The following is a 16,618-nucleotide window of genomic DNA, read 5'->3' on the forward strand; positions in this document are numbered from 1 at the left end:
TAAGTGTGAAGCAGCCAATCATTAGAAGTCCTGCAGCTTGTTCTTCCTTTCCACAGAGCACAGAGGTGAGGCAGGTGACAGTCACCAGGGCCACACAGTAGCATTTGGATAGACTGTGTGTGTTACAGGTTGTCCTTTCAAATGGCTTTGTGAGACCCACACAGCCGCTTCTTAGCCACAGATTCCTAACAAAGGCAGGCTGTATTACGTTATGTGCCCCGTGTCAAGGTCATTCACTGATGTCCATCAAGGCTGAGATTTACATTCAGAACCTTTGCATATATATTCTTGACAGAATCTCATCAATCTGCATGCAGGGGCTGTAGAAGAGTGCAGTGGCTATGTTTGGTGTACATGTGAGAGAGGGCTGAGGGCTGAGGGGGACAAGTGTTAGGAGAGCCAGAGGCCTCTCTTCTCCTGGTTCCAGTTAGGTTTTGTCTTAGTCAGGGTTTTTATTCCTGCACAAATATCATGACCAAGAAACAAGTTGGGGAGGAAAGGGTTTGTTCAGCTTACACTTCCACATTGCTGTTCATCACTAAAAGAAATCAGAACTGGAACTCAAGCAGATCAGGAAGCAGGAACTGAGGCAGAGGCCATGGAGGGATGTTCTTTACTGGCTTGCTTCCCCTGGCATGCTCAGCCTACTTTCTTATAGAACCCAAGACTACCAGCCCAGGGATGGCACCACCCTCCCCCCGTCACTAATTGAGAAAATGCCCCACAGCTGGATCTCATGGAGGCACTTCCCCAACTGAAGCTCCTTTCTCTGTGATAATTCCAGCTTGTGTCAAGTTGACACAAAACCAGCCAGTACAGGTTTGGTTTTGTTTGTTGGTTTGTTTTTGTCAACTTTTGTCAACATAAGCTAGAGTTACCTGGGAAGAGGGAAGTCAACGGAGGCAGCCTGTAGGCGAGTCTATAAGGTATTTTCTTGATTAAGGATTGATTTAGGAGGACCCAGCCCACTGGGGGAGGAGCCACCCCTGGGCAGGTGGTCCTGGGTTATATAAGAAAAGTAGTTGTGCTAGGATACATCCTCCACCTGGACTTGAGACTTGGGTCTGAATCCTCTCCTTGCCTTTAGCTTCCTGTCTCATATATTCACTATCCTACCTAATGCAAACCTATATGCTTGGTGGAGAGCCAGAGTAGAAAAAAAAAATGAGAGAACAGAAAGTGTTCCTACAGTAGTAAAGGCCAACACGGCACAAATGTAGAGAGTTAATTAGAATTGTTCTCAATATCAGCATTTAATGGAAATCAATCAATGATAGATATATTCCCCCGAGAAGAAGCTGGGACAGACTTAACTCCTTACGTGGCTATCAGAGTAACCAGACCTCCCAATGATCAGGCACACGGTGATCACAGAATCCTGGGAACTGTGTCCTGCAGCAAGCGGGGCAGCAGAAATGATACTGAGGAATCCTAGTAGAGAGCGCCAGTCCCCTCGACTGTAAAGTAGAGGGACAGAATTTACCATGGTGGGTACCAGTATGGATCCAGGGCATGTGAAGCACTCAGCACACAACACCCACTTGATGGATGTCATCACTGGTAGGTGGGAAAGTTTAGTGTATTTGACTGAGCATTTGACTGAGTCAGTTAGTGACTGCTGTGTAAGCGCTACCCTCGCTTTGAGTGGAACAGAAAGCCATCACTGTTTCTTATTACTCACAGGCCCCCAGGGTATGCACATCCCCTCTCCTAATCTCTTATGGGAAGCTATTCTTCGTTGATACAGTCTGAAGAGGGATGACAGTACCGTTGTAACTAAGGGTCATTAGGTATTCCTATTCCTACTTATAGCTGTCTGCCCAACTCGAGCTACTTTAGGGTTGGCCTCTGGCTCAATTTTAAGGATGGACGATCAGTCCGTCTCAAGACGTTTGGTAGTGCAAACTTTTAGCATCATCCAGTATCCATTGTATGAGACAGGTTGTGGTGAGAAATAGCTCAAAGAAATGACTTGAGAATAGCCCAAGACAATGCTTATCTCATCCTTGCCTCAATCCAAACTTGAAGATAGTCCCAGTCTGGGGTATCTAATAGGGAGGCTAACACATTCTCTTGCTTGGGGCTGCATGGGTTGGAGAGTTTTGCCATTCACAAACCAGTTTATTAAACAGATTTGAGTCTGACGCAAACATTTCAGCCATACATTGTGCGTCCTTGCCAGTCAAGCAGTTGAATAGCTGAAGTTTGCCCTTGGTGCAAATGTTGTGCCTCAGAGTTAGAGGTGCAGTTCTGTTATCTGTTAAGTTGGAACTGACTGGTTGGTGATCGTTTTATACAATCAGGCTGTGAGCGGTTTCAGAGCTGGAGGATAGAAACTGGGACTCATCCACCTGTGTCCCCAGCAGCTAACTTGGGGCCAGGCACATAAAAAGATACTTGTTGGATGACAGGCTTCTAATTTGGGGTTCCAAGATGAGCATGGTTGCTATGACAGGTAAATGGATTGCAGAATGTGTATTAGAATGTGGACTTCTAGAAGGTTCCATAGCCGAAGAGCCTGGCTTAGCAGAAGTCACCACACAGTGGGTTGTGGTAGTCACTGGGGTTGTGGAAAAGACCCATGCACAGAGACTTACATGAAGATCCACCAGAGGGCACTTCAGGCCCTGAAGTCTGCAGCAGGTGGCTGAAAGACACTTTGTAGATAAGGACACCTGACCCAGCCTTGAGGCCGTGAGGATACAGTGAAAGTAGGCGTGAGGCACATGAAAAGTGCACGACTTGGCAAACAAGTGGTTCAAATCCTCAATCCTCCACTTCTGCGGCTAACCTTCGTTGTGCAAACCACTGCTCCTTTAACTGGCGTCTGTTTCCTCTCTTCTCCTGAGAGTTGGGCATATCCAAAGGTGTCAAAACTTTCTCTAATTCATCACTTTGTCACTCAATTAGACATCACTTTCAAACAAGTGCCTCCTCCTACAAACTAACTTTCATTGTTTGGGATTAAAGGTGTGTACTAAGTCCTGTATGTGTGTCTGTATTCCAGGCACATAAAAAGATAGGATTAAAGGTGGGTGGTAAGTGCTGAGCCGCACCACAACTGGAAACAGAGTTGTTCACTCTTCAGTAAAGAACACAACCTCAGTGTTCACAAAGGGATCAGATATCCTGCAACACTGGAGTGTTTTCAGGGAGTCTGATGGAAGAGGTGTACAGACAGAGTGGACTGAAGGAGAAGAAGGCCACTCCCCCGGGTGTGTCGTTATGCTTGTAAACAACCACAGAATATGTTTGAGAAAAAGTTAAGCTGTTTTATTTCACAGGATAGCTCCACATCAAACCAGCAGGCACCATCAGAATACGCAACAGAGGATCCAATCAGACACTCTATAGGACGGGCATTTTGGTCATAAGGTAGAGAAATGATACCCAGAAGAGGGCAACAGTTAGCATCACATGGGGACAGGCAACCAGCAATTTCCTAGGGTGGTTTCAGTTTGTTTTTCCTGTCATAATTTGGGGGAAGAAAGAAAGCAAAGCAAACAAAACAGACCAGCCACTCTGAAGCAATCAGAAGCAAACCTATTGCCAAACCATGTAAACAGTCACACTGCCTGGAACGAGGGCCTGGGCAGCAGAGCTAGCCTCGACCCACTTCCATCACGGAAGGAAAGTGCAATCTGGCGGTTCCACTTTAAGGAACAGCTTTGTGATTTGCCTGGGACAGTTTGCACAGAAAGGAGTTGTCAGCAAAGGACTGCAATAGCCATTTGGCCAGTCCCAAAGGATGGGACAACAGTATGCTGGCAGATCAGCTTTAAGAGGTCAGGAGGTCTCGGACTGACAGTGAAGTCCCTTCTGGCCGTTCCCATGGGTAGCTTGGAGTATGTGGAATTCTCCACTTGGCATTCATCTCAGTGGAGAAGAGACCCCAGAGAACCCCAGGGAAGTGGACACGAACTGTCAGCCTTAGCTCTGCACAGCAGAAAATCAGCTAAGCAATGCCTTGGTTCACCCCTTTCTGCCTTCTCCTCCCCTGTCACGCCTTTCCCTCCCAGTACGACAGGACCCACTACCGCAGCTAGAAATGACACCCCACTCCACCTCTTTCTGGGTTTTTCAGAAGAATGAGGCGTTTGCTCTAGTGTGGAACCATCTGGAAGAGGAAAAGTTAGAAACAGAAAGGCTGAGAGGGAGGGCTGTTGTGTTAGTCCTTGGAGAGTTTTTCAGCACTCGTTCCAAATGTATGTGCGCTGGCCACCCAATGATGACCAAGTACCAAGTCACGATATATCCTCTGCATCCATGCCTCCTGAATAAGAAAGGGATGCACCCAACAAGGCACTCTAGGAGATGCCAAGGAAGGGAACATCTGGACAGGCTTCTCTCCCACCAGCTCCCCTTGCGTACCACACACCAGTCTAAAGTGTTTATAAGGCAGATCTCTGAACTGCTGGTTCCAGCCAGTAGCCAACGGATGGCTCCATTTCCCTGTGTCTCTTCCCACTCCGATTTGATTTCTTCATTGGATATAAACCTTTCCATTCCTTAGGAATCCGTTTCCCTCCTGATCCCCAGTTTAGTGACTTCAGAGAAAAGACTCCCTCATCTTAATTCCCACGTCCACAATTCCCTCCAGTTGTGTGCTCTGTCCGGGGGGTTCAAAAGGCGCTTCAAGGTGAGAAGTTAGCACTGAAGAGAAGGAAAACGACAGTTGTTCACAGGATCCCATAGCTCAGAGCAGCTCGACGAGGACAAAGAGAAGGAGGACAGGGAGGGTGAGTCGGGTTGGAAGCTCGGCTTGTTCTCAAATTGATCGGAGAAAGGTCTTTAGTGGCAACTGGGCCACACGGTGCCCAGGAAACTAGACCAGGAATTAATTGTCTTTGGTCAGTTTTAATTAAATGAACATCTTGCTGGTTCATTCCTAAAACAGACTGAACACGAGTTATACATAAAGACAAAAGGCTTGACCTCGGGGTAAGTTGGAGGTTAGGAAATCATTCCATGAAGCCAAAATAAAAAATTTTAAAATGCCCGTTATAAACTAACTGATCAGTACAGCTCTCAATAATGGTGATGAACATTGGTAGACACCACTTCCCCTTGTACGCTTGGCTATATTGAGGACTACTAACTATGTTACTACACCCCCCACCCCAATCACTGTACAATTAGGTTTCTGGTATTTGTTTTTACATCGATCTATCTACTAAGTGCAAAGATTTGGTGAGTGGCAATGGCTATAATGTAATTGTAGCCTTCATTTTAAAAAATTACAGTTTCACATTTTAACAGTTACTTTCCAGCATTTAACAAATACAGCAATATATAGTGGACTAAAAACAGGCAGGAGTCAGAAGGGAGATGCTCACACTAGATAGACACCGATGGGACTGAGTTGGGACTGAGTTGGGACCTGGGGGTGGCTGAGACATGCAAGGGGACCAGATGAAGAAGTGTGTTGGGGATGGGGGTGGACAGTGCTTTTCCATTTGTTCTGCATCAAAGCTCAGATTGGGGGTTGGAAGAGCTGGGGACTCATCTGCCATCTGTGTGTGTGCTTCCCTAAATGTGAATTCATCAGCCACTTGCCAATGGGGGAAAGATAGATGCTTAAGGAAAACAGCTGAGGCTCTGCTCTTGGGACATTTGGGGAGAGGCAGTAAGGAAAATGAAATAAGTCAACCCAGAGACAAATCTACACAGCGTAACTGGCAATAGGTGCGTCAGGTACTAGATTTGTAAACTCAATTTTGCTTCTATCTGGTATCCAGGCAGAGAATATTGCATTTTTGCCTGGGAGGTGAGTGGACTTAAAAATCTGGAAATAGCCCTGGGATACAAAAGAGAAGTCTTATCTCCCGGATGCATAGCAGAGATAGCAGATTCCTGGAAATGAGGGCTTCCTGAGCCTGATGCAGCCCACTAGGCCATCTGGCATATCTTGTGCAGGTCCCAGTCCTCCCGCCCCCAGGCCTTACTGTCTTCAACTATAAAATGGAGATATCTTTATGTGCTCAAAAACAGAGGGCCCATCACAGCAGGAGTTGAGAGGGAAGGGAGGCTTGATGGCTCGGGCATCTTCCTGGCATTCTCATTTGGAGCCCATTCTTTATTCCACAGTGTACTCAAGTGCTGATCCTACAGGCAAGGCAGAATGGGTGATCCTCCCCACACTCAAGGACCAGTGACTCACTAGGTCCCTCCCTAGGGAAGTGGTCAAGATTCCTTTAAATGGAGGACCCAAGAAATGGTGGAAGTAAACCCAAAGGGAAGAAATGCCAAGGATGGCACTTCAAAGCATCTGTAGGTGACAGGAGTGGTGTAGCTATGGGTCACAGGGCTCCTGTGGGGGCTGTGACACAGATTCCAGATTATGGATTGTAAAACTTGGAGGTAGGCAGAGAACCAGCCAGTGTGTGTATGTGTGTGTGTGTGTGTGTGTGTGTGTGTTCAGTGTGTGTGTGTTTTCAGTGTGTGTGTGTGTGTGTGTGTGTGAGAGAGAGAGAGAGAGAGAAGAGGAGGAGGAGGAGGAAAAGATCCTTGGTTGGTTTGGCATGCAGAAGGAGAGTAGAAATGGTCCCACTAGGATTAGATTTGCCTGTGGCGCATTATCCAACAATTCTGGAAATATCTGGAAAATGGAGACAACAAAAAAAAGTAGGTAAAACAGAATCAAACAAGAGCCATGCAGAAGGCTGTTGTGACACTGCAGAATCACGTACCTTGTTTCTACCACCATGTTTGTCTACATTAACTGCTTTAGAAGGAACGGAAGAAGAGGAGGGGAAGGAGGGTGAGGAGCACTGCCATTTTCATAGCATCCCAGCCTACGGTGCTTCCTAGCCCAGTCCTCCTAGGATGGAGGCCAAGGGATGGCTGGGCACTGGAGGCTCCAGCGGGGAGCAGAGTGTGGACTGCTCTCAAACAGATATGATGTGACCGAATGCCTCCTTGCCCATTTAGTTCCAAATCTGACAAAGCGTAATCAGTAGAACGAGGAGGAAAAAAACCATGAAATATTTTGAAGATGAGAGAAGTAAAACTTGTACAGTCAGCACAGATCTGTCCCTACAGCACGGGTAGGGTTTGAACTACTCCATACTACTGTTTTGGGTTTGGTTTGTTTCCTCCTGTTCTCCCCCACACCCCCAACCACAGCATCTCACCATCCTGAGTCAGCATACAAACTCAAGGGTCTTCACACCAACTTCCCCTGTGCCTTCTGGGGGTACAGTTGACCTTTGGCCTCCGATGACAGGGCAGGGTCTCTAGGGGGGTGGGTGAAGGGTTTTCTATGAAGGGTTCCCCACCTTTAGGGGCAGCCTGCTTGGGGGTACTGCCTGCCCCACCCTTCCTTGAGGGGCAGACTGTTCTGGAAGGCCACGACTTCTGGAGACAGCTGGAGACTGTTTCTGGTTTTGTGTCTCTGCAGGTTAGTGGTATATTGCTTCGTTCGCAGTTACTGTGGGGCCTCTAAGTTCTCCCAGAGAAGTCCCTGCAAATCCCACCAAGTAAGAGTGGGAGATGTTTGGTGGCATGGGTCTGAGGTAAATCTAAGTTTCATAAAAAGAAAAAAAAAAGGAGCGTCTATATACAGTTAGCATGTGTGTATGTCCAGCTCTCTAGTATATGTATATAGATGCATAAATATATATATATACACACACCTACAGACACATACGTACACATATGCGTATATATGCGTGTATTTATATACACACACATATATACGTATGTAGAGAATATCGAGAGAATAATTTTCCAGTGACAATATGAGAAGCTGGTAAGCATCTGCCTCAATCTTAGGAACCACTGTCCTTGGGACTGATCTTGCTCCAGCATTCCTTGGCATGTCTGTTTGCCCACAAGAGGTCTGTGGCATTCACATGGCTGAGCGGGAGTTGCAGCTAACGCCTGGGCCTCTGCTCTCCACAGACATACACCCTCCCAGGCTGACCTTCCAGGATCTGCCCTCCAAGGCCAGGAGATCCCTGGGAAGCTAGTGGAAGCCACTGAGGCCACCCTAGGCCTTGGTGTGCTGCAGTGGGCCATGGCAGTGTCACCAGTCCTGCAGGTCACATGGTGCCAGACTTGTCCGAGGAGCTATTAGGAAACATCTTCTCCGTAGGTGTCACTGCCGGGCTGCCCACACCTGAGCTGCTGCTGCTGCTGGATCGGTGCTGGACCACAGGTCTGACCGGACGCATGGGGGGCGGACGCAGCTGGGCACCAGCCAGGCGAGCTGACAGGGCTGGCTTGAAGGTGGTCATCATCTCTGTCGATGAGCTGCTGCTTCGGCGCATAGCAGCATCAGGGTCTCGGATGACAATGGTATGCAGGGGGCTGGCGGGCTCTGAGCTGATGGGGCCTGGTGGATTCTTCAGGGGCTCCAGGGTGTCCAGCACCACATCTGGTGCCTGCTTGACAGTGTTCTGTCTCTCAAGTTCCCGCAACTCATGCAGAGCGGTGCTCATGGTCTTCTCGATGTCCTAGGGGGCAGAGAGGGCTCTGGTCAACACAGTGTCTTCAGAACTGCTAGCCAGTTCAAGACTTTCCAGAGGATGTTTTCTGGAAGCCCTATGGCCCAGAGGGAGATCAGACCCCAAGGGCGTCTTGCAACCAACTCAGGGAACCAGCGTGAGCATTCCCTGTGCCTGCCCTGAATAGGAAGTCACCTTCATAAAGGCAGATCAAGTTATGGCAGGCAGACAACATTCAGTCAAAAAACTGACTCTACTACCGCCTTGTTATGGGGCTGCATTGACCTCTCTGAGCCTGAGAATTCTCACTGGCAAACTGCAGACAATTATAATCCTTTCCTCAGAGGGTTGATGGATATATAAAATGATCGGGACCTTGCATGGCACCTGGCACATAGCAAGCACTCAGAAACAGTAATAACAGTCCCCACTTCAATGATACCTAATGCTGAACACTTATCCAAAGTTTTGAATAATTTATCGATAAGGTAGAGACAACTATTACACGCATAAGGAAACTGAAGCTCAGTCTAGTCAAGTCCCTTGCCCAGGGTCACACAGCTAAATAACAAGACAATGCAAGTCAGAACCCAGGCAGTCTGGCTCCCGGGTCTCTGCCCTAGCCATTGTGTTATTGTTGTTCTTTTGTTTTACTAAAAGTCCTTCATCTTAGAGGTAGAAAGATGGCTTAGTGGTTAAGGAAAGAGGCTACTTTCCCAAAGATCCCAGGTTCAATTCCCAGCACCCACACAGTAGCTTACAACGTGCTGTACCTCACCTGCCTCTGTGGGCACTGTGCACATGTGGTCTACAGACATCCATGCAGGCAAAACACCCACACATGAAATCAAATGGAAAAAAAAATAAAGTCTTACATTTTAACACATATGGATATCGAGAGAATTCATACTCCACCCTACAGAATTATATAACTGTATACCAGTTTTAAAAGTTAAAAAAAAAATCATTGCCCAAAGGGAAATGACTCTCTACAGAACATATACCGTGCATCCTAGAATGACAGGAAGACCGCTTTCCTCCCAGTATTATGATCTAAAAGGCTCGTGTGGGAAAATGTAGATGGCAGCCTCATTAAAAAGAGAGTACCTCAGGAGTCAGAGCTGTGGCACACCTGAGTGAGCTCTTTGTCTACCAATCCAGGGCAGGGCTAGGGCTGAAGGCAGCACTGACTAGAAGCTGAGCAAACTGGGCAGACACCAGCCACTCGGAACTGCAGCCCACCCATCTGTTGGAAGCCCACACTCACTGGGAAGATGCAGTGAGAGGATGGATAGGAGGAAGCTCTGCCAATTGCCAGACAGTGGTCATCCAACTCCTCAGAGTTCATGTCCTTGTTCGTGGGGCTTTTAATGGGGCTGCTTCCGTATCCAAGCTGATCTGACCCAGAACCCACGGAGAGCACAAGGGACCTGTCTTAAAACCACTTGCAGGTGCCATGTGCAATCTGAGCCATGCTGGCTGCTAAGGGATACTTGTTCTTAAGCAGTCTGAGGCCAGCCCTGGAAGAAATGCATGGCTCTGGGGAGACAGATGGGGCTGGAGCCTGGAGATACTGAAGAGGCCTCTACCCACCAGCGTTCTTCATGCTCTCCTTGGATCTGCAGGCATCCTCCTTCCTGCCAGACTCCAAAGTTTCCCCAGCCAGCCTCTTGCTCACCTCACTGTGCAAGTCTATCCCATTTGCTCTCTATATCCTGCTAGTGACTAAAACCAGTTTTATGCCTCCCCTTTATGATTAACTCTTTGCATGCCATGCTGGCAATTTTAAGAAGGAATCTTTGGGAGTTTCTTTATTCAGAGGCTCAGTTGTAAGTGACTCCGCAGGCAGGGCTCTTCTCCCTATGTATTGTACAGGGTCACCCCAGCCTCCACCACTGTTCTGGGACTTAGTCTCCTATTGTCCCCACAATCCCCTTTGTTTGCTCTAATGTAATGGGAGCTGAAAGATAAAAGTGTCAATAACTAAGATGCAATTTTCTCATCTCCCCATCCCCGGTAGAGTGTAAACGGGAAAGACAGAAAGCTCAGCGAAAGGTGGGCTGAAGGGTTTAGGCTGCAGCCTTGCATTAGTCTGATGAGGAATGCGTAAGTCTGCCAGGTGAAGCTGCAGAGAGGCACTGGGGACTGAGGGACACCGTGGGGAAGGTCCTCATTTGTCACTTCCTCCCCACTTCAGATGACAGTGTTGCACATTTCCATAGCAGCCTCATTACCAGAACTTCAATTCTACATTGTTCAGGGCATTTGGAGACCAGAGAATCTAGGGTGAATCCATCTACTATTTGAGGTTCTCCATACCACCTCCCCTTTGACTCAGAAATAAAGTTGAACAAGTAGCTGGCCAGCGTCTTCTTGACTGTTTCCACAGTTTCCCGTGAGCTTCAGTTTCACTTCCACTGGTGAAAAGCACTATCCAGTTAGAGTGGGCGTGCATAGGATAGCTGAGTGTATTTCTTAGACTAGGCTGACGAAGTGCTCCCCAAATAAAACTAAAGTCTGGCAATGGAATACACTCTGTTCTTGCTGGAGATCCACAGTGCTCAACAAACTATTGCAAAGCTCTAAAATGTCTTGTCAATATACATTTCTACTTAGAGTACCACCGCATAAATGATGCTAACTGCAGAATACCCCACAGGTATCTCATAGCAGTCTGCGATGTGCTAGACACGGTGCCCCAGACTACATTTGAGTGTCCATGTAAGGGACCTCAAGCCAGCTGACCCCAAGTACTCTCTGGAGGTAGGCATCAGTACATGAGGTAGAGGCCACGTGTGGAGTTCTAGCTGGTGGTGCATTGCTTCCAGTCAGGGGATTCTCTGAGGATCTTCCCTGAACTCTTGTAAGGACTCGCTCAGAAGCTCACAGGCTTACCTCAACCCCTTCTGAATGGTACTCAAAGGCCATCAGCACAAGAGATTTCCCCCCAGCCTGCAGGGTCTCTTGGGCCCTGTTATCTCTTAAGTGAGAGACAGCATCAAGAGAGGCATGTAATGGACCGCTGCCCCAAATTACAGCTAGGGCAATAACAATGGAGACATCTGGGAATGCAATGTCCAAACTAGACATGACCAGTGACGTGAACTGGTAAACAATGCATGGTGCTGTTCATCTGGCCAGTGGGGGGAAAAAAATCAAACAAAAAACAAAAACAAACACAAAAAACAAACAAAAACGAACAGGAAGTACTCTGGAAGAGCCTGAGCTAGTCTTCCATTCTGCTTCTACTATTCAGTCCTGTCCATCTCCTCCCAGTGCATTACTTCTAAACTGTAGACTCTCAAAATATGATGTAACCCCTCCCCCCACTTACTAAAGACACCCAGCCTAGCTGCCATTTCGTGTTGGCAGTTCTCTTTAACTCTAAGTTCACATGGGCAGGGCCAAAGTACATCAGGTCTCCACTGTACTTCATCGAAGGTGATGGATGTCACCCAACAGATGCCCAGTCAAGATTCATCACTAAATCAATAGAGTCATGAACAAAGGACGGATGCATGCATGTATACATGGATAGATACATGCATGGATACACGGACTTAATCATAGCATCTCAGGGAGAGGGCTACCATTGCCCCAGTCCCATAACCCAGCTACCCTCTCTCCAGCCTGAACACTGGGGAGTCTTCCAGTCTTTCCAAGGGCCATAGCTAGTGGCATGGAAAGGAAGCCAACTCAATGTCTTGTCTGACTCAGTCTCAAGTCCCACCAAGGCCCCTGTGGTCCCCACTCAGCACTTCCCACCCTCTGTCCCACTGGGTGTCTCACTGGCCTAAGTGTCTTCTGTGGGGCCCTTACTTCTGCCAGGGCCTCAGCCTCCAGGGACTTGTGGTCCCCTAGGCTGCTGTGTCGCGTGGAGCCGCAAGTCGACCTCATGGAGAGCCCTTCTGTCAGCGCCTTCTTGTCAGGGTAGTTGATGCTGCCAGCGCTCCCGAAGGTCGCCATCCTTCTCTTCTCAGGGCTCTCGATCCGTCCCCGGCTGAGGGGGATTTTGTGGGGGCTGCTGGGGCAGGCAGCAGCTCGGGGTGGCGTGTCTATGCTGGGACCCAAGCCCCGGGGTGGGCTGTGTGTGTCGCCCCCACTTCGGCGCCTGGGGATGGCTGCTCCGTCGGACCGTAGTCGCACTCTGCAAAGGAGCCAGGGGCAGGAAGTATGGGGCAGAAGTCAACCCTCGCCAGTCTCAGAATGTACCAGCCAACCCCCAAGCTACAGCTACACAGGAATCTAGAGGAGCTAGCACAGTGAAGCCTCATTCAGCCAGAATGGACACTTTAGCAATAAAAGGCGGGCTCAGACCTGTGACACCTCCCCTAAAGGGGAGGAGTAACCTGACCCAGGGAGGAATGTGGAGAGTGGGAGCCAGGCTGGCCATGGCAATACTGCAGACCCTAAGGTCAGTAGATTCTAAGGTCAGATCGGGGCAGAAAGATTTCAAACTGGAAATGCTGTGGCCAGCTCTGGTCATATATAGTTTGAAGCCTTTCAGATTCTAGCTGGTTTGAAACACTGAGTCTTGACTGTACCAAAAGGCCACAGTAAGCACAGGAGGGGACCTCTAGGAACAAAACACCTGTTCACCGTTGTCACCCACCAATGGAAATCAAGTTGTTGAAGAGTGAATACGTCATTTTAAACTATGCTTCTGGTCTATGGGTACCTTGTCCACCTCCAGTGCTCTACTGGTATAAAAGGGTATGAGCTGCTTATGGAAATGTTGGGGGGGGAGGGCACAAGCCTTTGACCCATGTCTGCCACAGCTTTCCTGTATTTTCTCCCAAGTCCATCCGGTGAATCAGCTACATCGATGAACTATCATCTCTCACCTGCCCATATCTGAGTGGGTTTAAAAATAACTTAAAGATGGCTCTGTCCTATGGAAGTCCCCCAAGATACAGAGGTCTTCATGAGGGGAGGAAAGGCTGGATGGGGATGAGGGAAGGGAAGAATGGGATGCTGGGAATGGACCAAGTTCCATGAGACTGGTGGCAATTCAAACCCTCTGCCCCCAGCAAAGCTAAGCAAGCCTGGAGGTGCCCCAATAGGACCAAAGCATAGGTGTTGGGGAGGAAGAGGCTTTTGAGAAAGAAAAGAAGAAAGATGAGCGAGGGAAGAGGGGAGAGAGACAGGAGATGGTATGGTCCTCCTAGGAGCAGGGGACCATGCCATTATCATTGGTGGACCCCAGTCTTTGACTTCTCTGTGGACTCTATTATCCTGCAGTGTCCAAAGCCAAACTGAATAGACTTAGCTCTAAAAGAGCCATCAGGGCCTCAACTAAAATAAACTCTTGAGTATGCTCCCATTGTATGCTGACACAGGTGGCTTCCAATCTCTGGAAAGACTGGGTTGATTACATGACCCTTCTGCAGCAGGGGTGGGGGTTGGGGGGACACACAGACTTGACATTCCAAGAGAACCGGGGGTTGGGGGTGAGGCAGAGTGACAGGCTGTTAGCTTTCTCTCTTGTTCCTGTTCCCAGGAGGACTTGCACAGCGGCTTGCTGGTAGAAGGGTCATGTGATGCAGCCCAGCCTCTGTGAAGAAACTGGCAAATCTGCTCCCACTAAACAGGTGGGCGGAGTCGGGTATCAACTTTCACTGGCACAAAAGGAGGTGTGAGCTCTCTGTTTAAGTGGTGTATTTCAGGGATGGGGGACTGTGGGAGCTTTAGATCTTTAAAAATGTTGTATAACAAATCACCTCCAGCAGAAAGCTGGAAGGATCCGGGAGCTGCTGGAGAAAGGAAGAAAAGCACTCGCCAACTTCTCTCTCTCTCTCTCTCTCTCTCTCTCTCTCTCTCTCTCTCTGTGTGTGTGTGTGTGTGTGTGCGCACACACACACACACACACACACACGTCTGCCTCTCTTACTACTATTATATTAAATTTTCAAGACAGTCTTATTGCTCTGTCTCTCTCTGTCTCTCTCTGTGTCTCTCCCCCCCCCCTCAGTACTATCATATTAAATTTTCAAGACAGTCTTACTATGTGGTCAGGCTGGCCTATGATTATTAATTTAAAATAAAAAAGTTCTATGAGCCCAGCATATGTCTTCCTCCACCTTCTTCAATGCCCCTTCCCTCCCCCTCAAAGCTGGGTGGCTCACACCAAGAATCTTTGGGTCCTTCCAGCCAGCCCACCCAGCCATTCCCAGGGTCGTGGCTTGTAGGATCAAGGTGCTGTAACAGCCTTCTCCTCCCCTTCCTGCCCTCTTGCTTCTCCCAATTCAGACACAAACAAGCAAATGGGTACTAGTGAGACAAAAAAATGAACCCATGTTTCCTACCGGCCCATCACCCCCCCAAAGCCGTAATCAGAGATGTGCTCTGTGGGGGACTGGAGGTCATTCTTGGAGGAGGCCTTGTCATCCAGCAGTGGCCCACTGCTGGCCTCGCTGTCAGCCTTTTGGCTCAGGCTATCGGAGAAGGCATCGTCCCTGGGGAGGAGAGAGACATGAGTTGGAGGTGGTTCCCATGCTCTTGAGGAAGGACCGGGATGCCCAGAACTCCTTCACAGCTGTCTGCACACACCTATGGCTATTCCAGCAGCCCAGGGTGAACACCTTCCCTCCACACACACCCACCACAATGCTTGCATAGCCAGGCTTGCTAGCAGGTGGCTCCCTTGTATTCTACTCCTATATCTCTGTTTCTTTACCTTTTTCTAGCTTGTTCTTTTAGACCCTTTCAATGATGGAGACAGGTTGAAGAAATGGGGGTTGGAGTCTGCAAGCTGGGTGTGGGGTACTGAGTGCTAAGCCTCCCAGCATAGGGTGCTGTATGCTGAGTTTCCTATGGCTCCATGCAAGGTAGTTCAGAACCAAGCAAGGAAGGAAGGGCCACTTCAGTCCCTTATCTCCCTATCTGCGGTGCAGGATTCTTGTGAGGTGGCCCATGCTTTTAGGGGTGCTCTGCCAGTTTCCCTCTATAGCCTTCTCCTTCCAGTGACTTGCCCTTGCTGTCAGAGGTCTGTGGACTCCAGGGCTGCCAGTTGGCCCACTATTACAGCATCCCCTTTCCCATTCGCTTGGCCTTGGCCTTTGCACAAGCTGAGAACCTTCTCTCCTGCATCACAATATAGGCTTAGGATTCTCATCCTGTGGAGCTTAGCTCTGTAGCTGCTACCAGGACAGGCCAGCTCTGCTAAGCCTGTCCACGCTGGAAAGGAATGAGAGAATCCCAAACAAAGTGTTGATTTCTTGAACTTTCTTGGCAGTGGTGGATTCTTAGGATGTGTGGCTTTTTAACTCCTTAAATCATTAAAAATGACATCTGGTTAAAGGAGACCAGGAACATTTCTTTTTCTCCACCCCCTTTGAAGGTCACATCTGGAGTAAAGGACTAAGTGCCTTTAGGGTTGGCGAGCTGATCACCGGCTACAGAAAAAGCTCAGGATAGGGGAGGGATGCGAGAAGATTATGGGATGCTAATGACCATGGTGGTAACCTAGATGTGGCTCATGGATTTGGATGGTGACCCCAGACCTAATACTATCTCTGTATCATTGGAAGGATGAGCAACATGCATATTTCTTCTGTGGATTTCCACTTAAAGGAAGTTAAGAAAAAATTCTTAGAGATTATCAAACATATTGAATCTGGAAGAACAAATTCCCAGTATTCCCTTTCTACTGCCCATTCCAGACATCACTAATCTATTCCCTCATTCTTCACAGAAGGCCCCAGTTCTCACTCACATATCCTGTACATCTATTCCCCTTCCACTGCCCATTCCAGACATCACTAATCTATTCCCTCATTTTTCACAGAAGGCCCCAGTTCTCACACACATGTCCTGTACATCTATTCCTCTTCCACTGCCTGTTCCAGACATCACTAATCTATTCCCTCATTCTTCACAGAAGGCCCCAGTTATCACTCACATGTCCTGTACAACTATGTACTGATGAGGGATGAGTCCATCTACACCGTTGTGGCGGCCCTCCCACCAGTCCTCTGAGGCACGGTGATACAGGAGTAGTGAGGCCCCTTTTTTGAAGGATAGTTCACGAGGGGACCGCCCCACATAGTCAAACTTGGCGATGGCCTCAATCTGCTCCACTTCTAGAAGAAAATCAAGAGAAAGAGCATCTGTGAAGTCTTAGGAGTGGCCGGTGACTCATGCAGCCTTGGCTTCAGTGAGGAATCATGGGC

At 48.5% G+C, this 16,618-nt stretch overlaps 1 protein-coding gene and 1 pseudogene across 2 annotated transcripts in view; both read right to left on the minus strand.

The window, feature by feature from the left end:
* Nucleotides 1-3,251: 3,251 nt before the first annotated feature.
* Nucleotides 3,252-16,618, minus strand: part of Srgap3 (SLIT-ROBO Rho GTPase activating protein 3) — a 230,337-nt gene continuing 216,970 nt past the window's right edge. For both annotated transcript variants that reach the window (XM_029478506.1, XM_021165145.2), the window contains exons 19-22: nt 16,348-16,528; nt 14,753-14,902; nt 12,267-12,594; nt 3,252-8,456 (exon numbers count right to left, since the gene is read on the minus strand). In XM_029478506.1, coding sequence (XP_029334366.1) covers nt 8,043-8,456; nt 12,267-12,594; nt 14,753-14,902; nt 16,348-16,528 — 1,073 coding nt within the window. In that variant the 3' untranslated portion in view covers nt 3,252-8,042. The remainder of the gene's footprint in view (nt 8,457-12,266; nt 12,595-14,752; nt 14,903-16,347; nt 16,529-16,618) is intronic.
* On the minus strand, nt 3,948-4,791 carry LOC110295744 (annotated as a pseudogene).

The sequence above is a fragment of the Mus caroli genome, chromosome 6 (assembly GCF_900094665.2).
Source record: "Mus caroli chromosome 6, CAROLI_EIJ_v1.1, whole genome shotgun sequence".
NCBI classification, from domain to species: Eukaryota; Metazoa; Chordata; class Mammalia; order Rodentia; family Muridae; genus Mus; species Mus caroli.